Here is a 25,815-nt window from a genome sequence, read left to right as displayed (position 1 = left end):
TTATCATCGCTTTAACAGGCCAGAGAATTAAGGCTCAAGGAAGTTAAATAACCGCTCCGGTGTCTTATGACCTAGAAGTGACCAGGTCAGGATTCATACACAGCCCTGCTTCCCAAATCTTGCTTTCCATGGCCTCCTTGCCTGAGAAATCTGGCTGCAGAAGCCCATCTGGGGTGATCATGATTATTGGCTCGACTGGCAAGCAGAAAACTCATTCTCTGTTTGTGCTTGGAAAATTATTTCAGATTGGCTAAGGTGATAATTTAGTAAGAGAGACTGAGGATTGGCCCAAGGCCATGTGTGCGGTCCAGTCATAAACGGTGATGCTTCTGCTTCTGAGGAGTCTGGCGGGGCGCTGAGCTGCCGTGTGTTTCTGTAGCCCCCACGGGCCTCTCCGCTCAGAAGAGCAAGAAGAAGTAACACTCCTTCCTGGGGAGCATGTGGGCTCTCAATTCACAGGAGGTGGAAATCTTGGGGAAGACAGAGGAATAAATCAACGATCTCAGAACAACGTGCAGCAAATACCAATGCATATTTTAACAAGAAAAAAGCAGAGGAGGAAAGGAGACTGAAAATCACCTCCCTACTGAAATGCTGTTCTCTCCCTGGCCGACTTAACAGCCCTGAGTTGTCTGTTGTTCAACCATAAATCTTCAGTGACGTGGGCTTCCTTCACTCCTCCATTTTCTGTTCACCCTGTAAGCTCCCGCCTCTCACTTAAGTGCCTTTTAAACTTATAAGCAGATTTATCTCCTAATTGCTATTTTATAAATACTTTCTCTAGCCTGTGCAGCAAGGAATCTATAATGAAGAGCCATGCCCTCTTCTCAGCTGGTGCCAACAGCTTTTCCAGTATTCGTACCCAAAGGAAAGAGCCCTGCCTAACTGCAGCCATCTCAGGATGCTGGTTGCTTTTGCCTGCTTGACAGCCAGGGGGAGCTCTTCCTAGATGGAGGTGGTGGAGAAATAAATCAGTGAGATTCACGATGGATATGCTAGTGACCTGTGACGTGGTAACATTAAGGTAGAAATGGTTAGTAGTTGAGTTGATGGGACCAGTTGAGTTGATGGGACCAGTCAGGAAAGGCCCCATGGTGGAAGAGGTTTTTGAGCTGAGTCTAAATAACCAGGGAGACGTGTCATCAGTGCCACAGAGGAACCAGTTAGAAGGAGAGGAACATTCCAGACAGACTGAGCAGTTTTACTAAAAGCATGGAATAACCTGGTACCTTCAGTTGACTACAAGACATAGTATAAATGGAAGTGTTTATTCCGAGGTGAGAGAGATAAGAAAGGGCCTGGTCATGAATGAAAACTCTTGTATACCTGGCTAAATGTTTTAGACTTTCCTAAGAACGAACCAATTAGACATAAATTTTAAACTGGGTAGTGACTGGAGAAGGAACAGAAGGCACCAGCCTAGACACAGGGATGCTCCAGTGTGAAGGCCATTGCAGTGTTTTACGGGAGAGATGATGGTGGACCAGAGAGACACTGACACCAAACTCACTTGATTTGTGTTAGTTTCTGTAGGGCAGGCGTGTATGCTGTATCTCTGTTTTCATAATGCTTTTGTATAAACATCCTTTGAGGATACTGTTTAACCCTTTGGTCACTGAATCACTTAGCAAAGTTCCTTAATCATAGTACAACCAAGCTTCACCAGTATACCTGGTGTGGTGAGGGATATTTCATGCCACCTGTATGTGTGAAAAAACTGTGAGAGATTGATGCCGCTTACCCGGTGTTAAAAATTCCCATGAGGAGAACAGAGTAAAACAATTCTAGGTTAGCATTGACCCAGGAAAGTCTGGAAAACTTTCCTACATTAATATTGTGGCCTCTCAATGTATGGAATTAAATCTTGGTTGATACATTGTGAGTTCTTTCAGTGGTAGCATGGTAATGGATAGACAGGTTTATAGTTGCACCTTCCTGAGTTCCAGTCAAGTCTGACCTTAGGGGAAATACTCTGTCTTCTGAATTTCTTCCTCTGTATAATGGGGAACAATAATTACTACCATATAAATATGGATTCATTTAAAAATGTTTTTAGACACAAGTGAAAATCCAATTAAATTAGTTTAACTGAGCAGAAAATTTACTGGCTCATGTAACTCTAAGGGCCAGAGGTAGGGCTGACTCTGGGGTTGGCTGATTCAGCAGTGGGCGGTCGTCAAGGAGCCGGTTTCTTTCAGTCTCTTTTCTCTGCTGTCTGTGGTGTTAGATTCACCATCAGGCTCTTGGCTTTAGAGTCAGTACACTGACCAGTGGTGTTTGGGAGCGACGTCACTTCCTGACCCACATCCACCCAGGAAGGGAGGGAGAGCCCCACGTGAGCACCAAACTGAAAGTCTGAGCTTAGCGGTTAGATCACCCCGAACCAATTCCCGTGGCTCGTGGCATGCCAGGTACTGATCCCCTTTGGCCCGGATTACCTGAACTGACCACTGTGGTGAGACGGATGAGATCGCCCTGAATGGTCCTCCAGGACTGACCCTGGAGCAGCCCCGAGTCAGTCCTGCACACACTGCATGGTGTTGAGTGGGGTCAGGGAGACAGGCGCAGTGTCTGGAACACGTTCCATGAGTAAGTTTTGTGAGGATTAAATTTAAAAACAAGTCTAAAGATCTTGATGTCAGCAGACACTCAGTATTGGTCAGCTGCCCTTCTGCTTTTCTTTACCCCTCTTTCTGTTTTACCTATAATGTCCAAAAGTGGCATTTGAATTCCTTTCAGCCCAATTTCAGACATCTAGCAACAGTTTAGGTTGGATTTGAATGATGCTAAATAGTTTTAAGTGTTGGAATAAGACCTGGATATTCGTATTTACCCTTGATTTTGATATAAATTCAGTTGATCTACTTAAAATGAAGAATTTATGTTGTATATACGATACATGCATATGATAGGAAAAGATTTTTCAGTGGAAAATGTGAATGAATGCTTTCAGATTTTGTTAAGACCTGTATGTGCAGAGCAGCAGTGGAGGGCAGCGGTCAGTACTGACTGCAGCCACGTTTCACCTCGATTCCAGCATTCTTCATGCCCCTCCCCACTAAGATAAAGGTGACCTTTAAGCTGCTGAAAAACTTAGGAATGTATTAGCTTATGTCACTGCTGAAAGGGAATAGTAAAAAAAAAAAAGCTACCATTTACACTTTGCTGAAGAATAATACAATATTTCTGTAATTTTTGTACAAGGCAGAAGGCAAAGATAAAATGGCCTCTGTGCCCTCATCATTCATTTTTTTACATTTTTATTTTTATTAGTAAGCAATTGATAGTTAAAGCAAAGGAACAAAATTGTAGTGTTTATTTTGTTAAGTATATAATTGAATGTGACAAAACCTGGGTTCTTACTTTTGTGTTTGAATATCTCATTAACCGGATTAAGGCAACATTTAAAAAACTTCTTAATTTTATTTTCTGCTGTGAAATATTTAAGATGCTACTTCATAATATTCTATGTTTATTTTTAAAGCAGTGCTTAAAATATTAGACTAAGCACTGAGTGTGAAAAACGGAAAAGATATGGGTCCTGCTCTTTGGGTTTCATACTCTACTGAGGGAAGTAGACACAGAAACAGAACATATCTGCACACTCAGCGTTAGTGCAGAGAGAGGGCAACGTCACACTATGAGGAAAACAAAAAGTAGTTCGCTTTTAATGAAGTCAATTAAACCTGACTTAGATAATTTGATACCTCATTGGTAGCCTCAACTTTTGCTGCCCCTCCAAGTCATCCTGTCATCACTGGGGCAGATTTGCAGCTGTTCCACAAACTCTTTGAGTTACAGTCCATTAGAGGATCCTGTAATTAGAGTGTTGTGATCAACATTGAAACCGAACAAACATAGATAAACAACGTTTCTACTGTAGAGCACAAGGAACTATATTCAATCTCTCATAGTAACCTGTAATGAAAATAATATGAAAACCAATGTATGTATGTACACCTGTGACTGAAACATTATGCTTTACACCAGAAATTGGCGTAACATTGCAAACTGACTCTACTTCAATAATATATATACACACACGCACACACGCACACACACACACACACATATGTATCCTGAGCAAAAGCAGGGGAGAGGGTATAGTTCTCTGGTAGAGTACGTGCTTAGCATGCATGGAGTCTTGGGTTCAATCCCCAGGACCTCCATTTAAACAAAAAAGTGAACAAACAGAAAAGAACATGAGACTGTAGATTATTAATATGAGAAAATACCAGATTGTACATCACCGCAGTAGGGGTTGTATTGTTTCATGCAACTTTTGTTGGCTTTTAATATGTGCATACATGGAAACACATATATTGTACTAAGCTTTGATACACAATGTGTTTCTTACTATGGGTCTTGGGCAAAATGTTTGGAAGCAGCTGGGTCCACTCAGGCACTTGGCTGCAGGCAGTGCGGGGGTGTGTGCTCAGGCAGGTGGCACAGGGCAACAGAGCCATGTCTTTTGGTTCTTTTGTGTTTATCATTTAAACCCAGAACTGCCTTCTTCTTTCACCCCTCCCCCCAACCTGGCTGGACTCCTGCAGTGCCAGTGACCTCCTTACTGCCCCTCAGCTTCCAGTCCTGGGAGCCACCTCCAGCCAGATCCCACATCCACCACCAGCCAGTTGGAATTAACCAGGAGAAGCCTGTGCAAAATACAGGTTTCTTTCCACTGGTGCCCATGCCTTCCCCAGCCTCACGGAGAGCCAGTGAGTATAACAAGGCTGAGGAATTCACATTTTTGAAGTAGGTCCGTTGATTCCAGTACAGGTAGTCTAAAAATCACACTGCAGGGGAACAGTGCCCCCGAGCAGCAGACTTAACTTTCTGCTCATGTGCCTAAGAGAATTTAAAATAGCTGGTTATCCTCTCACACGCTCGATGCCTTAGTCCATTCCAGCTCTGTAATGGGAACGCCACAGCCTGGGCAGCTTATAAACAGCGGAAATTTATTGTTTACAGTCCTGGCGACTGGGCGTCCAAGGCAAAGAAACCAGCGTGGTTGAGTTGAAAGCCCTTTTCTTGGTTCATGGTAGGTGCCTTCTCACCGTGTCCTCACGTGGTGAAAGGAGCTGGGGGCTTTCTGGAGCCTCTTGTATGAGGCACTGATTTCATTCATGAGGGCCCCACCCCCGTGACATAAGCATCTCCCACAGGCCCCACCTCCTGATCCCATCACCTTCGGGGGCTGGGATTTCAACATGTGAATTTTGAGGGACGCAAACCATAGCACTTGATATCTAAAGTCTTCTATCATTTTAATCGGTCACAAAGGATAATCTAATTCTCAATATTTTAAATATTGACATTTAAAGTAAACCTGTTATGTGGCTCTATTTGTATCCAGGATAATCTGCAGTAACATAGCGATTTGGTCTCTACCACTGACCCTTTAAAAAGTACAAGATCGAGCCCGTCTTCAGCAGTAAAAGTTGCATCTTTGCTTTTTCTCAGGCCACTTGTACTCCGCTTCTTTCGTCAGAGAGAAATAAAGCTAGACACTAGTTAAGGGGGTAAAGGCGGTTTTATTGAGTGATAAGCACTGCCGTAGAGAAGACAGTTCACATAAACTGCGTTCATCTTCACAGAAAGAAAAGGCGAATGACTTGAAGTGCTGGGATGCGCTGAGGGACTGCAGGGGATGAGGGGCAGGGCCGGTCCATGTGACTGGGCCATCTGGGTTTGCCCATTGACACTTATCTGGAAGAGAAGCGAACTTCTCATATCTCTGTGACAGGGGACAGGTGTGCAGATTGGAGCAAGGGCACCCTTGAAGTTAGCAAGGGCCACCTCCTTGAATGCTTGCATTTCGAAGAGATGGCTTCCAGGTCCTTGATGAGTCATTTCTGGGTGGTACACCATTTATATCTCAAAAGTGGCAGAGAAAGGATTTAGAATTGCACACTTTCTAAGGTAACTGTTCCAAGAGAGGATTCAGAGGGTTTTGACTGGAACAGACTAAATTGTGCTGGCAGCATTGAGCTTTGTCAGGCTCGCGTTTTAAGAGAGACTCCATCATCCTAGAGACAAGGCCTTCAGCCACCAGAAGTCATGCCGCAAGTGCTGTTTGGTCCGGTTTCTTAGTAAAGGAGTTTAGATGGAGGTATTTTGTGTGAGAGCTTTTGTAGTTTGCTTCTGTATAGTTTTCATCATAATGCAAGTTGTTTTTATGCTTAAAGTCTTGTTTCTCCACATCAAAAATAGTTATATAAATAGAAATTAACATTAAAGTGTTTCTTGTGATCATGGGGCTCTAAGATTTTTTTAAAAATTACTCTTGTGTTATTTTTCAATTATTGCAGTATGTATTTGATCAGAACAACAAAGATGTGTTAATTTTTGATAAATGAGTGTTCATTACCCCCCCGAATTATATTTAAATTGCACCTCTTAGTAATTTTGCCCTTGAGTTTCCCATTATTTTATGGAGTTGCTTAGTAATGTAAACCGAATGCAAACCCTGACTTTCTCACCTGACTCTGTAGGTAGCAGCTGGGTTCTCTTAAGTCACCTGCCATTTCCTGAACGGCCTTATCTTCAAGGTCATGCTGTGTTCCTTTTTAAAAGGAAAAAAAGAAGTACCTGCTTTGCAAGATTTATCAGCCTGAAGGTACCTGCACACAAGGAAGGTTGTCTTGGTGGATTTTGAAACAAGCCATTACCTGAAAACGGTGGCCCTGATGGCATCACTCTCCTGCATAAGCCCCATCCTGTCAGCCTGGCACAGGGGCCCTGCAGTTAGCACCACTGCTTCGTCCTCCTCGGCTCTGACAGGACTTAGAACTAGCCACCCTCAGCAAACCCAGCCTGCCTCCCGGCGCCCCCCCCCCACCTCCCGTGGGGACAGAGCGCCCCCTCCCGGGCCCTCCGCTGCGGTGCTGTGCACCCTCCTGCACGTGTATAATGATCGTGCTTCTTTGTAATGTCTTTCCACCTAGACTCTGACATACCCAGGGGCAGGGACCTCATCTAATTTTGTCTGTGCCGCCAGCACCCAGCCTGAGGCAGAGGTACAGCGTGACCACTGGGTGCACGTCGAGTGAATACACCGAAAGTCATCGCTGGTTTAATGTCCTTGAGCCTCTGCCTGCGTGGCTTCTAACCGCCGCAGGCTGGCCTCTTACAGAAACGGGATACTGCGGTCATTGATGAATTGGAGCCTTTTGGCACATTCTGGATCACAAGTTTCTAGGGACTTGTTGAGAACATGTTATTTCATTGTGCTTTTAAAGCTTTTTCTCCCCCTGTATGTTGATCAGAGTCGTTTCGTAATTTAACAGCTATTTTCTTTTTGTCTACAATGTGCTAGACATTGCATCAGTGCTAGGAGTACAGAGATTTAAAAAGCACGGTTTCTACCCTGAAGGATGACATTGCTTAGTCAGGGAAAGGTACAAGGAACTAGACCGTTCTAACACAGTGTGATGCGTCCTTGGATACAGGTAAGCTGTAGGAATGCACAGCAGTGGTTTTTAACCTGGGCCGGAGATGGTGTTAGGGACGACGTCTCAGAGGAGAGAACCCTGAGCTGATCTGGGAGGACAGCAAAGGCATGCTTCAGACAGAATGACTTTTTTTCTTAGATAGCGATTAAAAAAAAAAAAAGATTCTCCTACTGTGTGTTTTTAAATGGGACCCGAATAAAACATTTCCATGTAATTATCCTCAGGATCCAAGTTTCCTTCGGCGGCTCCTGAATTCCTGCAGGTCAGCTTCCATAACTAACCCGGCACTCAAGGCTCCTTACAATTTATTCTCAGTTCATCTTTCCAGTTGTACCATTTTAGTATTACTAATCGAGGCGGGGGAGGTCAGTAAACTGGCCTACAGGTCGTATTCAGCCCATTGCCTGTTCTTACACAGCCCTGAGCTAAGACTGGCCTTTGCGTCTCCTTAAAGGATTGTAAGAACCAACCAGCCAACCAACCAAAAGAGTATGTAACAGAGATCACGGTGGCCTTCAAAGCCTAACACTTTCTCTCTGGCCCTTTACCCCCTGCTCTGTCGGGGAGGCCTGGACTTCGTAACGCTGAGCAGTCTCCCGGTGTGTAAGCAGGTGGACTGTGCGCTGGTGAGTTGCTGGAGCAGAGGACTTGCCAACGGACTGTCTGTAGAAGCTGGAGGAACAGATGTCCAGGAGAACTTCTGCCTGATTCCGTATTGAAACACGACTAGGAATTTGCCTTGCAAAGTAGAGGGGAAAGGGCATTTCACTGAGACAAGAAGATACGTCACAACACCAGGGAATGATGAGAAGTCTGTGTGCTGGGCGCTTAGGGTGAGGCTAGACGGTTACATGGGGCCAACTTGTGAAAGGCCTTGAGTGCCATGCTAAGGAATTTGGGGAGTTTATAAAAAGATTTTCCTACAAGGGAATTACGTGATAAATGTATTAGGAAGATGAAAAGCTAACAGGTGGAAGGTGGCCTGTATATTAGAGCAGTTGGTCAAATTGAAACTCAGCTTCCATTTATTGAGACTTACTATGGGTGAAGCATTCTGCTGATAGTTTGACTTACTGCCTCATTTAATTTCTTAAAATGACACTGTGTAGATGACATTTTTCACTTTACAGATGAAGAAAGTAAGGCTTGATGCATGTTGTCGAGTTGCGTAGTCATCCAGGTGGTAAGGGTTAAACACAGGTTTTCTGAGTTTAGTGCTCTTCCTACTTACCAGCCATTCCAGGGCTGGTTGGCCATGGCAAGGTAAACCTGGACCTGTCTAAGGATGGAGAGACCCACCGTTTCTCCCAGGACCCCGCTTCCTGCACGTGAGAATCGCCTGCCCTGTTTCTACATGCTTGGCAGTCTGTTGCTGAAACCCTTCCATGCCCCCCAGTTGGCTAGGCGAGTATAAACATTTGGCTTGGTGGTACAGCCAAGTAATTTCCCAAACTCATATTTCTTTGAAAAACAAGTGTAAGTGAATAGGAAGGATTCACTAACGTAGATTCTTTTTTTTTCCATTTTTTTTAAATTGAAGTATAGTCTATCTACAATGTTGTATTAATTTCTGGTGTACAACATAATGTTTCAGTCATACATACATTTCTTTTCATATTCTTTTTCATTATAGGTTACTATAAGATATTGAATATTTGTTCCCTGTGCTATACAGAAGAAACTTGTTTATCTATTTTATACATAGTATCTGCAATCTCAAATTCCCAATTTATCCCTTCCAATCCCCTTCTCCCCTCCCGCTCCCCCTGCCCCGGTAACCATAAGTTTGTTTTCTGTATCTGTGAATCTGTTTCCATTTTTTGTGTCATTTTTTTAGATTCCACGTATGAGTGATATCAAATGGTATTTGTCTTTCTCTTTCTGGCATACTGTGCTCAGACTGACGATCTCCAGGTCAGAGAAGCTGTGGTGTGTTTACACAGTGGAATACCCTAGATTCTTATTTGCCCTTGCTTTTTGTTCAGTGCTCAGCCAGCGTGCACTCCGTCATCCTCTGTGGGAGCCTGTGGCGAGCAGACATAACCGAGTGGGGGCTGTGTGATGCGCAGTGAAAGGGGAGCACTTGGCTTGGTGACCAAGGGGTCTGAACTCTGACTTTCACTTTCCTCACTCTCATCATGAACCCAGACTGTCACCTAACCTCGCTGGGGCTCAGTCTTGCCATCCACATAATGGGGGAACGCAGGGAGGTCTGCTGAACTAAGTAAGCATGAGTTCTAGGATCTTGTATTTCTCAATCACAGAAAGGAGGTTATTAGCATTTTTAAAAATCTGTATTTACTAATTTAATAGTGCAAGTGATACCTCACTGTTTTTGTTTTATTCACATAAGAAAAAAGTAGTGTAGCAAAAGTCCTATTCACTGAAGTTGTAAGGAAGTTGTAAGTATTAAAATTTCACATTTGTTCTCTTTGTCACACTAATACCTTATTAAATATGCCAGAGATAATAATGTAGGGTGATTTGTGTCACTCTTGTTCAGTTGCTTTTTTTTTTTTTTGGCTGAAGCTCTCTGTGGAGACACGTAAGGAAATGACTGGAAAGGCTGTTAAGGCAGTCAAACATTTTATTGAGAAACCAAGGAAAAGAAGTTCAGAAGAAGATGTTCAAGAAGCTACCGATTCAAAAACGACCTACACCGATGCCTTGGATCATCTGGAGAAATCACTGGCTCACCTGGAAACCCTCAACCACAGCTTCATCGTTTCTCTGAGGACCAGCGAGCAGGTACTGCGTGAGAACTTCCTCTGCACACTGTCTCGGATGATACAGCGTGTGCTTTCATTTACCCTTTAAGGCTGTGTTTGCAGTTTTGACAGGGTTTTCAGTCTTGCAGATATTTTTGAAAATCATCCTCAATCCTTTGTCCTTTAACCTCTTCATTATTTCTTGATTGTCATTTGAGATTTTACTGCTTTAGGAGGAATTCTAGGTCATTTAAGACAGTCGATAACCTGTGGAGGAAGGAGGCGAGGAGGTGGGAGGGGTGGGAGAGGAGGGGCCTGAGTTGAAGCCAGGATGGAGCCGGGGCCGGGGGAGTGGTCACTAAAGCTGAGAAATGATCAAGCCTCTGGTTTTCAGGCTCCACTTCCAGCTGGTAGGTGTTCTGCTCTCCAGTTGAATAACGATAGATTTTTTTCCCCTCTCATTTTCAGAAAAATTCAGAAATAGCCATCCATATGCTTCAACGGTTTTTTTCCCCCCAATTACATGTACTCATCCTGTTTTTATGTTGCATTTTCCAATATACCTTTATTATTGACGTAACTTGTTTTGGCTAATAAGATTGTTCGTAGTTGGTTTCTACTTGAGACCTTCGTGGCATCTCAGAAAGCACCCTGGTGGGAATGAGGAGCCCCTGCCGTGACGAGGCTGGGGACCAGGGAGCTGGGACCACGCGAGGGGACCCCTGTGGCCTCCGGAGCTTCTCTGCTGTCTTATCACCATCGTGAGAATTCTAACACTATTTTCCGTGACTGAAAAGTTGACAAATAAGTAAATAGTTTTCACCTAGGTGAAAACAGTGTTTAGGTACATAAGAAATACTCCACTTGCCCTTTAATGCGATGGTAAATGAACCTATAAGTGGCCACTAACCTCCTCTTCTATTTTTCCTAAACCTTACTTGTTTATCAAATTGTATTCTTGGCTTGTAAAAAAAAAAATTTTTTTTTCCCTGACTAGAAAGATCAGTCAGTGGAGAGGAGTCCAGATAACGAACAAAGGGAAGATTTAAAAATAAGTGTGAGACGCATAAATGCGTGGAAAAGATACTGGGGGAGAATTCAGAAGCTCGATAGCAGTTTTATTTCATTTTGTATTTTTCAGTGCCCGTTAGCCTGTCTAACGAGTAACATCATATAATGACATGAGCGGCGTAGACGCCTTTGCGGGGAGCACATGGGCTTTACCAGTCTTTATTGTATCCTGCTGGGATTCACAATAGTTACAAGAGCTAGGCTAAAATCTGACTCTTAAAGTAAAAGTGATTTATACCTACTAGTATATATTTTTTCTAATCGCATATTCTGTATTCAGATCCGAAGAATTGTCATTACTCTTCTTGGAACAAGTACGGTCTTTCAGTGGATAGAGTAGCGTATATGAGGCCAGGGGGTTAGTAACAAAAAAGCTGCTTGCTTGAACTAGGCTGTGATTTAAGGGTACCAGCTGGCTCCTTGCGAATGTTCAGTTAGACCATGGATGGTCTATAATAGGAGACTCTTCTGGTTCCTAAACTGGACCTTATTTGATTTTGTTAAGGTGACTATCATAGCAAATGCTGGAAATAACCTTAACCTTATGTATTTGTCTCTTTTAAGTTCAGGCCTTGATTTTAACTTCTTTAATTATATAGCCAATGAAAGAGCATCTTACATACTTGAGGTTAGTCCAATTTCAGTTAAAGCACTTTGTCCATTGGAGCCTCAGTTCCCTCTTGTCTCGGTAGATATATTAATAATTGCCCTGCCTAACCCATGGGCTTTTTTTTTAAATAGAAAGTTTCACAATGAGAATAGTAACATGAAATCTCAACGTACCCAACTCCCGGCTTCCACAATTAGCAAAATGTGGCCAGTCTTATTTCATGCCTGCCCCTACCTACCCTTCCTATGCTCCTGTGGATCATTTTAAAGAAAAACCAAGTCATCTTTTCATTTTACCCACAAATCCTTCCATATCTGGTTCTCAAAGATACATTGAAACATCACTACCACCATTACGAATAAGAAAGTTGATAGTAATTCTCTAATATCATCAGATGTCCAGTTAATGTTTCGATTTTCACATGGTTGTTTTGAAAGACAAAGCAGTTATATTCAGAATTACTTGCAAAACCTGGAAAGCATTATTAACATTATCATATTTGGTTTGTGGTCATATCTGGTAGCTTGTGTCCTGTTTCTTAAATGATTTATTGTCACATTAGTTTTTACAGCTGTTATTAAAGAGGGGCAGGGCAGTGTGGGACGGGAGGGTGTGGTGGGGAAGGCAGAATTTTGGATTCTAATCCTGGTTCCATCAGTGGCTGGCTGTGTGAATTCTGGGCACAGCTTGTGAACATCTTTACCCTTCAATTTCCTTTTTGATAAAATGGGGCTAATTAAAACTCCTTGTGGGATAATTATAAACATTGAATTAGATAACATATGTACAATATGTGGGTTTACATAGTTGATGCTTAATAGATTATAACTGTTAAACATGGTTAGAACACAATAATAATGCTAGAGAAATTTGCACGTAACGAGCATTACTTGTGCCTGGCTTTGTGCCAAAGGACTGATTTTTATCTTATTAAATGTGAACAACACCCTCTATTCACAGTTTTCCTCATCCTCATTTTACAGATACTAGAGATTGGAGATCTCAGCGGCTTACTAACTAGTAAGTCAGTAAAGCAAGGGTTTCCACTCAAGTCCGGGTGGTCCTGGAGACCAGGCTCTTAACAACCACTACCTGTTGCTCGGTGTGGTGTTTGTGGTCGTAGCCCGTTTGCTTTGAGAGTCTCCTGAGAGTGTTTCACTCTGTCCATGTAGAAACGTTTAATTTCTATTTGATATTTACACATTGAATTCCGTATCTTTGCAGGAAACACTAGCAGAAATACAGTTACCTCTATGATCTGTCCCGGTCAGAAAAAGAGAAAGTTCATGATCAGGCTGTGGCCATGTGTTTGGACGGGCAGCCTCTGAGAATGATTCAGCAGCTGCTCGAGGTGGCCGCTGGCCCCCTCGACGTCTCGCCCAGGGATGTAGTACAGAGCGCAGTGATGAAAATCGTCTCTGCACTGAGGTAGGCGACAGAATCGTCACTGAGGAAACCCTAAGCAGTATTTTGCCAGTAAAAGTGCATGTTTCACGGTTGTTACAACGTAAACCATCATCGTGCATGTAGAAGCATTTTTATAAACTATGAAGTATTTGATAAAAGTGAGAGATTGCGATTAGACTTCTGAGTCTCATGTCTTGAAATGTCTTGAAAATGGGGAACCACGCAAATGTCTCGTCACTGGTATCGTGTGTAACACGTCAAGAAACTCGCTAACCTCCGGGTAGACCCTCTCCCCCACTCAGATAGTACCTGAAATCCGGGAAAGACCGAAATGGCACGGGAACAGGTAACTGTCAGGCCTGTCACGCGACTTCAGTGTGGCTTCTCAGAGCTGTCTTTCCTCATTCCCTTCTCTGTAGCAGCGGGAGAACAGTTCCCAGGAGCTTCTTTTGAAGTACGCAAGGCAAGGTTAATCATATACTGAAGAAGGCTAGACATCTGTTAAGGATCTTAGGAAGTTATTTACCTGCAAATAATGGCATAAAACCGACAATTGAGAAATTCTAGCTTTCTGTCGATTCGCTGGTACCTTTGTAAGGGTGCCTCCAAGAGGATTAGGAGAGAGGGGAAAGTTAAGCTAAGAAAATAATGAGGCATCAAGTGCTTTCTGTGAATAATGCAATTAGGCTAAAAGATTTAGTTGTGTTTAATTTATTCTTCTTTTAAGCGTTCTTTGTACTTCTTTGCTGCTCTTGAGGAACTTTCTGATTAAATGCGTCTCAGTTTTCAGCAGCTGAAGTGAAATCAAATGAGCCTTATCAGTTTAATTACCCAGCTTCATACAGCTTTCACCTGAATGCTCTGAGGTCTCATGATTTTAAATATAGGGAGAGAAATAAAATACTGTCACATTTTTTTAAGAAATAACAAATGTGAAAATTAATAAAGCTTTATTCTCATGTGAGCTGATCATGTTTTGGTGGTGGTTTTTTAGAGGCACTTTCCTTACTCAAATGGTGACAGATAATTATTTGCCATGTTTTGTATCTTTTGATTCAGTTGTCTTTTATTTCCTAAGGTTTAGATGAAGCTCACAAATACAGAAGTTTGAATAATTGGTACTTTGAATGTAATTTAGCTAATTTTTTCAAAAGTTGCACATTTTCATTAATAATCAAAATATGATGTGATATTTTTACATTTGTAAAATTCTGACAAATCATACTCCCCTCTCCTTCCCGGTACCCAGTTCTACTGCTAAAGATTTTGTTCTGATCTAAGGTATATTGCACTTAGCACACAAAAGACAGTTCAATAAAAGTGAATTAACTCTTTCAGTAGTGGGAGGAAAGGGAACTTCAGGAAGTCAGCTACCTCTTTTTCAAAGGAAAAGAAGTTGCTGTTGACAGCACCCATAACAGTTACCTTTTAGAAGTTTAGTAAAATTTAGTAGGCATAAAATGACAAAGGTGTGAGCGTACTGAATCCAGCAGTTGGTTTCAATCCTACAGCTTTAATTATTCAGAAAACTCACGTAAAACTTTTTCCTCTATTGCATTTTCAAAATTCAGTAGAGTTCCAGAAATACACGTCTGTAAAATGGGCGTAATAACAGGGCCTGCCTCATGGGCTGCTGAGATTGTTCCAGGGCAGGATATGTGTAGGGCGCTTAGCAGTGCCTGGTACCTAGTAAGTACCCTGTAAATATTACTGCCTTGAAAAAAGGCCAACTGGAGAATTTAGATGATTATTATATATTTAATACTTAAAATAGCTCATATATTTAATGTCCATTGAATGTATTTTTGAATGACAGAATGCAAGTAGGTTTTGTTACTCTCTTTTCTTTCCTTTTTTTTTTTTTGTTACTCTTTTGATAGGAAAATGAGCGTATATTAGACTGTGAGTGTTCAGGGCAGAGAAGTTTTCATCTCCACATCCTTAGCATCCAGTACAGGACTTGGCACACCAGTAGGCTGCATATACTGTGAGGGGTTATGAGCCGGCCGTACGCTGTGCCGAGATCCAGCTGGGTTTACCCGAGTGTAAACGCCCAGCTTGCTTCCGAGACTTGAACCTTCCTGTTCTGAATCCGTTCTTCTCTGTCTCCCTTCACAGTGAGGGCAGTGCTGACCTTGGGGGGCCGGCAGACCCGCTCCGCGTCCTGGAAGGGGTTGTCGCCGCAGTCCACGCCAGTGTGGACAAGGGGTAAGACTAGAGCAATTTGTGTGTCTGACTTGATGATGTCCCTCGAGTCTTTGAATTGCTTTTACGATCCATGTTTATGGAGCTTCCAGGACTAAGCGTCTTTTCTAGGCGTTTCTGAAGGAAAAGCCAAGGACTTTGTGCATCTGGAGACACATTTTCCGGCCATCCTCTTACCCCATCTGCTTCAGCAGGACAACTCTCCTTCCCTCCTGAGCCCTGCTTGCGTGGAGCGCTCCCTTCTGAGGGAGGCCACGGGAGGAAACTGCTCTGAGCCTCTGAGGACAGGAAGGCTGCACGTCTCCAGGGGGCCAAGTGTATGATTACGTATGGAAATTCCCTGAGTGTATATGTCATTTTTTTAAAAACCTTTTATATGTTAGATCTGTCTTGTCTGAGGACTAAGCATATACGGGCTTTATAAGTCTGGGGCAGTGTGTGTCTCCATGCCATTTTTAGAAGGAATTTTTTGTTCAGGTGCAGTGGTAGTGGTAGGTATAGCAGCAACAGCAAAGTGACAGTTTTCTGTGTCCCAGAGTTTTCAAAGATCTTTCATATGTCTGATGTCCATGGCAGTCCTGGAAGGCCTCACTCCAATTTTCTTTCTTTAGTGGAAAATACGATGTAATAATAATGAAGCATATTTGAGAAAACCCCTCATAGTTTATTCAGTAGTATAATTGGGTTTTTTTGCATATTGCCATCTAGTTATTGTTCAGGTACAGATAAATTTTTATACAGTTTTGATCAAAACATATAAACACTCTTCTGTTTTACTTACTTGCTTTTGGAACTCTTTCCATTTATCTTTGTTGATTTAATGGTTGTGATTTTTGTTAGCTGCACATGTTGTTGCTGTTTTCAGATGAGGATAGAAGGGTTCACAGAGAGGAACTGACTAAACCTGGGAGACAGACCCAGGATTCCAGCCCAGCTCTGCGTCATAATTTAGCACTCAGATGCCTTTTTAGCGCATTTCCGTGCATCACTTTGTGCCCAAGGTTTGAGTGAAAGAACACAGGCTGAGCCATGTGGGTGGATCTGGGGAAACACGGCGAGCAGAGCCCTCTACTTACTCGGCCTTTTGCTTTGCATGGTTTTTCTAAACTCCTCTGTTTGTGAGTTGGCTGTAGCTACCTTAGGCCTCTTATTTCTAAAGAGGAATGTCATTGTTCTGTGTGTTGACCGCGCGTCATGCTCTGTGCTCCTTCATGAACAGTTAGTTCTGGGTCAGAAGTAACCTCCAATCCGGAAGAGCTTGGAGCCTTGCCGGGAAGACCAGCTTGCCCATGGCCCAGGTTATGTGCAGCAGAGCAGTGAATGTCATGCAGAAAGCAAGGGAGTGGGGGCTTCTTCTGCCTGGGAAGTCAGGGCAGGGGCCGCAAGGGGTGGTATTGGACCTGGTCTATGAACCCTGAGTCCACGAGGAGGAGGAGGAGGTGGATAATGGTACTCTAGGCTGGGGAAACTGCCAGAACAAGGCAGATGAAGGAGATGCAGGAGACAGATGCAGGCAGAGATGCTGCGTGGGAAACCGTCAATCAGCCACCTTCTAGAGGGTACGTGGAGCTGCTGCCATTCCAATCACAGCCCATCCGTCAGTTCCCAGCTCGCTGCCCCAGTGAGCTGCTGTCAGGGAGCGCTGACCTGAATTCTGGCCTAACATGATGAAAGGGACGTTAACAGGCACTGCTTTAAGCCCCTTCCAGTGGGGTCCCTCAGTCTTGTCCCTCTGGGACATCTCAGAGAGATTAGAAGGCAGTGTTTTTCTTAGAGAATTTCCAGCGAGATAGATGGAAGAATCCAGCAGACTATTTTTTTTAAGCTTCGATTTCCAAAGAGGAAGGCACTGGGGGAGAGAGAGAACAAGATCTTACTTTTCATCCCAGAGACAGAGAATAACAAAGCTCCTTAACAAACAAACAAACAAAACAAACAAACAAAACACCACTTCAATGAACCTTTTTTGTTTACTTAAAAAGAGGAAGAAAGACAAAGTCATAATTTTATTCCTGCCAGGTGTTTTTGAGTGTACGCAGTTAAACGTGATGCCCTTGGGCTTCCGTTCCCCTTCCCGCTGGCGTGCCTGCTGGACTCACGCTCTTCCCAGTGCGTCATTCCCAGTGCGGTCTCAGAGTGACATGGGGATTCAAGCTCTTTTCAAGTAACGCTCTTGGGTGACTCATTACTTGTTCTGACATGACCGACTAACCTCTAGGAGGCCATGCCAGGCTGGTGTGCCCTCACCCTGCCTCAGTCCCGGCCCTGTAATTAGGACATCCGCTGCCCTCTGTGGCATCTGTTTAAATGGCCGATCACCTCTCTTCATACACATTGTCACCTCTCTCTCATACACACACACACTCACACTCTTAGGTGAGGCATACACCATCCCATAATATGCCTGACAGGGAGATGGTGTAGAAGAGTCAGTTTGGCCGTGTGTATAATGGCTACCACCAAGTGTTTGGTTTTGTGCTTAATTTTTAGAAGGTTTGTGCCATTATCAGCATGTCCTCCTTTGGCTTTTTTTATTTTACTTTTTTTTTTTTGAAGTTTAGTTGATTTACAGTGTTATGTTAGTTTCTGGTATGCAGCATAGTGATTCAGTTATATATGTATACATTTTTTTAATATTCTTTTTCATTATAGGTTATTACAAGATACTGAATGTGGCTCCCTGTGTTACACAATAGGACCTTGTTTATTTACTATATATAGTAGTTTGTAGCTGCTAATCCCAAACTCCTAATTTATCCCTCCCCTACCTTCCCCTTTGGTAACCATAAGTTTCTTTTCTACGTCTCTTTCTGTTTGTAAATAAGCAAGTCTCTTTCTGTTTTGTAAATAAGTTCATCTGTATCATTTTTTTTTTAATTCCACTTACAAGTGATAGCATATGGTATTTTTCTTTCTCTTTCTGGCTTGCTTCACGTAGTATGGTAATTGCTAGGTCCATGATGCTGTAAATGGCCTCCTTTGACTTTTTATATTGGTACAGATATCATCTGCCTTTTAACTGTAGCCCCTGCCTGTCCCTTAAAGCCCCCTTTTCCTCTTCTTTTACTTGTGTTAAGTGTAAACGGCATAAAACCACGACACCCAGGCAGGCACCTGTGAAGCGATCAGACGGACTTCCAGTACAGACAGACTTCCTTTTCAGTTTAACCACATTCTTGCCTCTAGATAGCAGGGTGAAGCATTCTAGGGATTTGAAATGGTGTCAAAAGCCTTTTATAACATCTACAATTAAAGATGAGATTAAGATAATTAATTATTCAGAGGCTCATGCATATTAAATTTATTTTATGAAGATATGTTTTCTCCCATTACAGGCATACCTCAGAGCTTCTGAGGGTTTGGTTCCAGATCACCACAATAAAGCGAGGCACACACATTTTTTGGTTTCCCAATGTTCATGAAAGTTACACTCTACTGTAGTCTGTTAATTGTGCAAGAGCATTATGTCTGATAAAAACAGTGTGTGTACCTTAATTAAAAAATACCTTATTGCTAAAAAAAATGCCGAAACAATTACAATAGTGACATCAAAGATCGCTGATCACAGAGCACCATACCAATGTAATCATAACGAAAAAGTTTGAAGTATTGTGAGTATTACCAAAATGCGACACAGAGACATGAAGTGAGCAAATGCTTTTGGAAAAATAACATCAATGGACTTGGTCAGTGCAGGGGTGCCAGCAACCTTCAGTTTGTAAAGAAACGCAGTATCTGTGAAGTGTCATGAAAGGAGGTGTGCCTGCATTTATGTATATCTGTAACATCATATTTTGATAATATATTTTAAACTTCTAGTTTATGTTGAGAATTAGTTTATTAGTTTGCTTAAGAAAAATAAGTTTAAAAGCAATTCAAGTTAAAATTATAATGTTCTGAAATCATATATCCGTTAAGCCAGGAATGAAGAAAATACCACCGTGCATTTTAAAAACAAAAATCTGATGAACATGTGTTGCTTACTCTGTGCCAAGAGCTTTGAAAGGGTTATTTAGCAACTTGCTCAAGTCCTCAGGAGCCACCCTGTCGTGTCAGTAGTAGTAGTGATGGTACCATCTCCTTTTTACAGATTAGGAGATGAAGCTCGAACAGGTTTTGTCATTCGTCCGGGGTCGCCCAGGTGAGGACACTCTGTGCATTTCTCTTACCGTATCTCATCTCCTTCTGACATGAAAGAGCCTGCAATGGACAGGAAAGTAGTGCTTCTCAAAAACATCGTTGTGCTTAGAAATTAAAATATAGATTTTAAAACATCGATTTCATTTGGGTGGATGTGGGTGGGGCCTGAAATTCTGCATTTCTAACCCGCTCCCAAGTGCTCCCTAGTCCATAGACTGACATTTGAGTCAAGGGGCATCTCCCTCCGTTTTCCCCCCTCTTCCACCTACTTCTCTCTGCCTTGGCCTTATTTCCTTGTCTTCTCCCTGCCTTCGCATACCTTTAAAGAAATTTCCTAACAAGAATAACCCACAAGCATGAACCAGTATATTAGTGATTCTCAAAAGGATGTGCAGAAATAAATCCACTCAGGAAACAGTCAATTAATGAGGAATTCCTCTGTGTGCTATTTAAGAAGGAAGCAAGAGTGCCTTCCAAAAACTGTTGAGTATTTTAGGAGTTTTCATTTGTTTGTTTAAATTGCTGCTTAATCACAGTACCAGTCTCGGCTGTCTTCTGGCTTCATGGATATTGAACAGTGTCCAATCGTTCAGACTTCATTGAGCTCTTTGGCGTTCCCTAGGGACTTCACATTATTTTTAAAGCACAGAAAAGACCAAAAAAAAAAAAAAAAAAAAACCAAAGCAAGCAAACCCACTAGAGCAAATTGAATCCGATTTCTTCTTACTCTTCACGCTCTGTGAGGAAAAGTAAATCGTCAGATGTGCTCGGCGCCCCCACAGTGCATGAGTGCTCTGTGTCCTGGAATGCCGAGCCCTGCTGAAAGTCATAGTCCCCACCTAGGATGGGGGACCCACTCTACCAAGGCAGTATTTCTTGAGGCCACCTTAGGCCTTATTTATGACTCAAAGCTGCCATTTCTGCCTTACTGCATCGAGATGCATGCATGCTTTGATTGATGAAGGAATCTCAAGAAGATACTCTGATTGGCATACATTTGAAAGCCGGCCACAGGGACGTTGTATTTATCAAAAGCTAATGTTTGAGATTGGGATTATGTGCACACCAAGAGTATTGGCTTTGGGGGAAGTCATGCTGTTTATACTACTGCAGTGCCATTGGCGCATTTCACATTCATTTATTTTCATTTCCTCTGATTGTTTGCCAGGTGCCCTAGTTGGTTCATGGGAGCTTATAAATAAAAGACATTGTCCTGGGAAATGTCTGTTCCACCTAGTTCCATGTGTAGCGAGGAAAGTATGCACAGTGTGTGGACAGATTCCTTAACTGAGTTAAGGGACCTACCAGAAGTATGTGTATTTATGTCCCTCACTGTTCACTCATTCACAGTTACCTGTGCTTGCCTCTCCCACCCTCCCTCCTGCACGCCCACCTGCCTGTCCTTCTTCCTCTCTTAATCTAGCCTTGCATCTTACAGATCAGAATTTGCAAACTCATTTCCTACTGAGGCCAAGCAGGTAATGGAAATGAGCAAGTGGTCTGGGCTTAAGGGGGAGGCAGGTAGTGGAGATGGCTGAGGGGAACTTGGGAGCTCAGGAGGCCATGTCTAAAGGAGACAAGACAGCTGCCAGTGAGTTCTCATCCTCCAGCACTTAAAAAGAGCTATGTTGTTAAGAGAGTAGATCCCAAGAGATCTCACCACAAGGAAAAGAAAGTTTTTTTTTGTTTTTGTTTTTGTTTTTTTGTATCTGTATGAGATGATGGATTTTCATTAAACTTACAGTGGTAATCTTTACAATATATGTAAGTCAAATCATGCTGTACACCTGAAACTTTCACAGTGTATGTCCATTATATCTCAATAAAACTGGGGGAAAAGAGCTGAAAAAAATTCTTTTTCATTTTTATTGAAGTGTAGTCGATTTACAATGTTAGTTTCAGGTGTACAGCAAAGTGATTCTGTTATACATGTGCATACATACATATATTTATTTTCAGGTTCTTTTCCATTATATGTTATTACAAAGAATTGAATATAGTTTAGTTCCCTGTGCTATACAGTAGGTCCTTGTTGTTCATCTGTTTTATACATAGTAATGTATGTCTGTCCATCCCCAACCCCTGATTTATCCCTCCCTGCCCTTCCCCCTTTAGTAACCATAGTCTGTTTTCTATGTCCATGAGTCTTTTTGGTTTGTAAATAGAATTTGTTTTAGATTCCACATATAAGTGATACCATACAATATTTATCTTTGTCTGATTTACTTCACTCAATATAATAATATCTAGGTCCATCCATGTTGCTGCAAATGGCATTATTTTATTCTTTTTTATGGCTGAGTAATATTCCACTGTATATGTATACCACATCTTTTTTATCCAGTCATCTGTTGATGGACATTTAGGGTGTTTCCATGTCTTGACTATTGTAAATAGTGCTGCTATGAACACTGGGGTGCATGTGTCTTTTTGAATTATAGTCTTCTCCAGATATATGCTGGATCATATGGTAGTTCTATTTTTAGTTTTTTAAGGCATCTCCATACTGTCCTCCATAGTGGCTGCACCAAATTACATTCCTACCAACAGTGTAGGAGGGTTTCTTTTTCTCTACATCCTCTCCAACATTTATCATTTGTAGACTTTATAATGATGACCATTCTAACTAGTGTGAGGTGATACCTTATTGTAATTTTGATTTGCATTTCTCTAATAATTAGTGATATTGAGCATCTTTTCATGTGTCTGTTGTGGAAAATCTTGATTGTGTAAAATATTTTAATTTTGAAAAATTAGCATATATTGTGTAAACCAGTATGTAAATTTGGCTGCTGGTTTATAACTTCAATATCAAAGATTAGACAAAATGACCTTATGTTCCCTTCAAGCATTCAAATTCTATGACATTTATATTTACAAGAAATTGCAAAGGTCTGTGTTTTTCTTGTTTGAATGCAGTCTTTCCTTCCCCCATTCTCAAATAAGAACAATAATCTTATTTTGTGTAGTGCATCGTGATATGTAAGTGCTTTTCATATTTACTATCTCTTTTAATGTACCTTAAGCAATTAAGTTCAAGGTTGGGTTATCTTCCTATGTTACGCTATGCAGAATCTGCAAACTCTTATGAAGGATCAGCTTGTTAACATTCTCAGAATTTGTCTTTTTCTTTAATTCAGTAATTGCCTTTGTTTAGTTTCCATCTCCCTTCCATCCCTTTGTAGTTTTGTGAATACCCTCTCATGCTACATTACATGACAGAACATCACATTCTCCGGTTAATTATTCAGGGACCTATTTTTGTTGTCATTGTTGCTGCTCTTGAGCTTTCCTGCTAACAGAGCAACTTGCATATTTCAGAAGACGCCTTATCTTTTAGGCCAAAACTGATTATATGAAATGTGTGTTCCCTTTTTAATTCTTAAAAAATAGTGTATTGAATTACCTTGTGCAGTAAAATAACCTCCCCCAACCCTGAAAATCCTCATTATAAGGAAAAAGGTAAAAGCAAATGTCTGCATATTTGCAATGAACTATGAGAGGTTTTTCTCTACTATCTGTTTTGTATCTTATAAAATCATTTGCATAACTTTTATAAGGTAAAAATGTTTTGAAATCATGTTCTCTTTCTATTCCTAAGCTCATTAAACCCTCTCCTTGCCTTCATAAAATACTGTAAAAATGGAATCATTTTCCTTCCCATTCTGGTTTTTTATATTATAAAAGGCATAATTAGTTATTTTTTACCCTCCTACTTACCTTGAAATTTTTCAAACCCACAGAAAAGTTGCAAAGATAGAAAAATGACTACATTTTCTTCCCCTTGATTCACCAGTTGTAACATTTTATGACAATTCTTTTATTCTGCTTTTCTCTGTATGTGTGTATTTGCTGAATCATAAGAGTGACTATGAATTTTAAAAACTCAAATTGAAACCCAAATGTAAATATTTTGCAGCTAAAACCTGTAGGAGATAGAATGTAGTTGTCCTGGACGGCTTTTCCTGTAGTTACTTCTCATTTCTGTGTAGCCGTATTGAGCACAGACACTTCCATGATATACAGTCAGGCTCATCTGGAACATGGTGCCCCTGGAACACAATGCTTCTGTTTTAGGAATGAGTTCTCGTAATTTTATGATGTATTTGAACTATCAACCAAAAGTTAGAGCAGTTTTCTCCAAAATGTCCAAGGTATGAGGAATGTAACTCAATTTAATGACTTAGAAACACGATAATAGTAATCCTTCTGTATCACATCAGTATCTGAATAATTCAACCTACTGCCACAGTGTTCTGGAATATGCCCCTATTTGGTTAGCACCGCATAGTGATTGACTGGGCAGTAAGACAGTCCAAGCTCAGGTATTGGCTCCACTGCCTGCTGTGTGACTGTGGACGAGTTATTAAACCCTCTGTGGTGGTTTCCTCATCTTCAAACTGGAGATGGTAACAGAATACATGAAAAGAGAGTGATGATGAAGTAATGTAATTCATGGCACACAGTCAGCTTTCATAGTTGTTAACAGTTTTCATTCTTGTTCACCATATGCAGGTCTGACATTACTCTTATAACTTCCATCTGGGCTTCGTGACTCCACCTTCTTCTCATTCTAGCTCATCCTACCCGCCCCCACTTGGAACACGGGTAGCAAGGTCAAAATGTCAGTTTCTCATGATGTGAAATTGGCTTGGGCTCAAAGCCGAAAACGTGATTTACTCTTCTCCTGAATTATACTTAATTTGACCACGCAGGCCTCACGGGAGGGCTCAAGCATGCCCCGCCAGCCTACTTCTCCGAGCACTATCATGACTATGATATTTCACTGCTCAGAAATCCCCCTTCATTCCCATTTCACACAAAATCAGACCATCGTCCTCGGTAATATCACTGTTGCCACTAATTGAAGTTCTTAGTTATGGGTCAGATAATGTATTATATGCTTTATTATTCCATGTTACGTATTTAATTCTCAGCCACTCCATGGGTAAAGGATTGTTATCCATCTCCAATTTACCAGTAAGAAACTGAGGCTGGCTGGGACCATTCAGTAACTTCTTGGTGAGCGTAGCGCCGTCGGGAAGCGGGGAGTCTGGGCCTGACAACCACAGGGCCCGTGCTTTCACAGCGTGGAGCTGCATCGCGCTTTGAGCCTGGTGTGCGAGCTCCTGGTGGTCCAGGTCAGCGGACCTCTCCTCACTTAGCTCTCTCCTCCCGTTTACCTCCAGGCGTCTGTGGTTTTATCACTCCCTGAACATGTGATGTCCTTTGAAATCTTTGACTTATTTTCCCCTTGCTGTTCTCTTTCTCTGGAGTGTATTTTGCCACCTTTCCATTTGTGTACCTTCCATCTGTCCTTTATAACCCCGTTCAGAGGCCGCGTCCTCTGTGAAGCCTTCCCTGATTCTACTAGCTCTTCCTCCAAAGCAGTTGTTCAATTTTATATTATTTTAGTAATTGAGAGCATAGTCGCTTGTAGCACCTTTCTGTTCCATTGTACTACTAGTTCTTTGAAGGCAGAGATCGTATCATTTTTCATCCTTGATTATCAAGTACAAACTAGTACTTTGATGATGCTGATATGATGATGATGATTGGATGATGGTTCCTTTTTATTAAGTCCTCCCTCTGTGCCGCATACAGTGCTAAGTGCTTTGTATATGTTGTTTTGGTTTCACAGACTCCAAGAGACACACTTTTTAGGACCTTTGTCTACTTAACTATAAAACGGGAATGACGACATTCATGATTTTTGAGAGTTGTTAGGGAAGGGTGGGCCAGGATTCACAGGTCCAGCAAGTTCCAAAGTAATACTCTTAATAATACACAGTACTGTCTGATTGCTCTGCACATGGTAGATACCTGGGATATATTTATGGCATTCTGCTTCTTTTGCTCCCAGTCTTGCCATTTCTGATACATATTAAGGGCACTCGGGTAAAACTAACAGATATTTCTGTAAATGTAGGAAATGCTTAAACCAGTTGTGCATAGTGTTTTGTAATATGTTTTATTCCTAAATACAAATAATGAACTCTGTTTCTTAATTTAAATTGCCATGAGGTTGTATTGGCAAGTATATTATAGAATGCACACTAAGAGAAATATTTGGTAGTATTGTAGAATTTTATTCTTGGAAGTTTTAAAAAATTTCCTCTCGTCTTATTAGTTCATGAAATTTGGAACTCAGTGTAGGTGATTTACTGCTAGGAGTCTCCTAAAGATCTGGTTGTCACAATACCTATATAATTCAGTGCTT

At 41.7% G+C, this 25,815-nt stretch overlaps 1 protein-coding gene and 1 long non-coding RNA gene across 3 annotated transcripts in view; one reads left to right on the top strand and one right to left on the bottom strand.

The window, feature by feature from the left end:
- NBAS (NBAS subunit of NRZ tethering complex) overlaps positions 1-25,815 on the top strand; it is a 277,261-nt gene that overhangs the window by 212,733 nt on the left and 38,713 nt on the right. Inside the window, exons 45-48 of one of the 2 annotated variants that reach the window (XM_032497057.1) lie at positions 9,984-10,202; positions 11,696-11,704; positions 13,078-13,271; positions 15,369-15,458. In XM_032497057.1, the coding sequence (XP_032352948.1) occupies positions 9,984-10,202; positions 11,696-11,704; positions 13,078-13,271; positions 15,369-15,458 (512 nt within the window). Of the gene's footprint in view, positions 1-9,983; positions 10,203-11,695; positions 11,705-13,067; positions 13,272-15,368; positions 15,459-25,815 lie in introns of those variants that run through there. The other variant, XM_032497056.1, reaches the window with a different exon arrangement.
- LOC116668897 lies at positions 8,669-21,418 on the bottom strand. Its single transcript, XR_004326130.1, has 3 exons — positions 20,901-21,418; positions 15,088-15,090; positions 8,669-8,680 (listed from the first exon to the last, which is right to left on the bottom strand). It is a non-coding gene; the product is annotated as an uncharacterized LOC116668897 (long non-coding RNA).

The sequence above is a fragment of the Camelus ferus genome, chromosome 15 (assembly GCF_009834535.1).
Source record: "Camelus ferus isolate YT-003-E chromosome 15, BCGSAC_Cfer_1.0, whole genome shotgun sequence".
Classification (NCBI taxonomy): Eukaryota; Metazoa; Chordata; class Mammalia; order Artiodactyla; family Camelidae; genus Camelus; species Camelus ferus.
The sequence above is the reverse complement of the archived record's forward strand: the minus strand, read 5'-3'. Positions and strand labels throughout refer to the sequence as shown.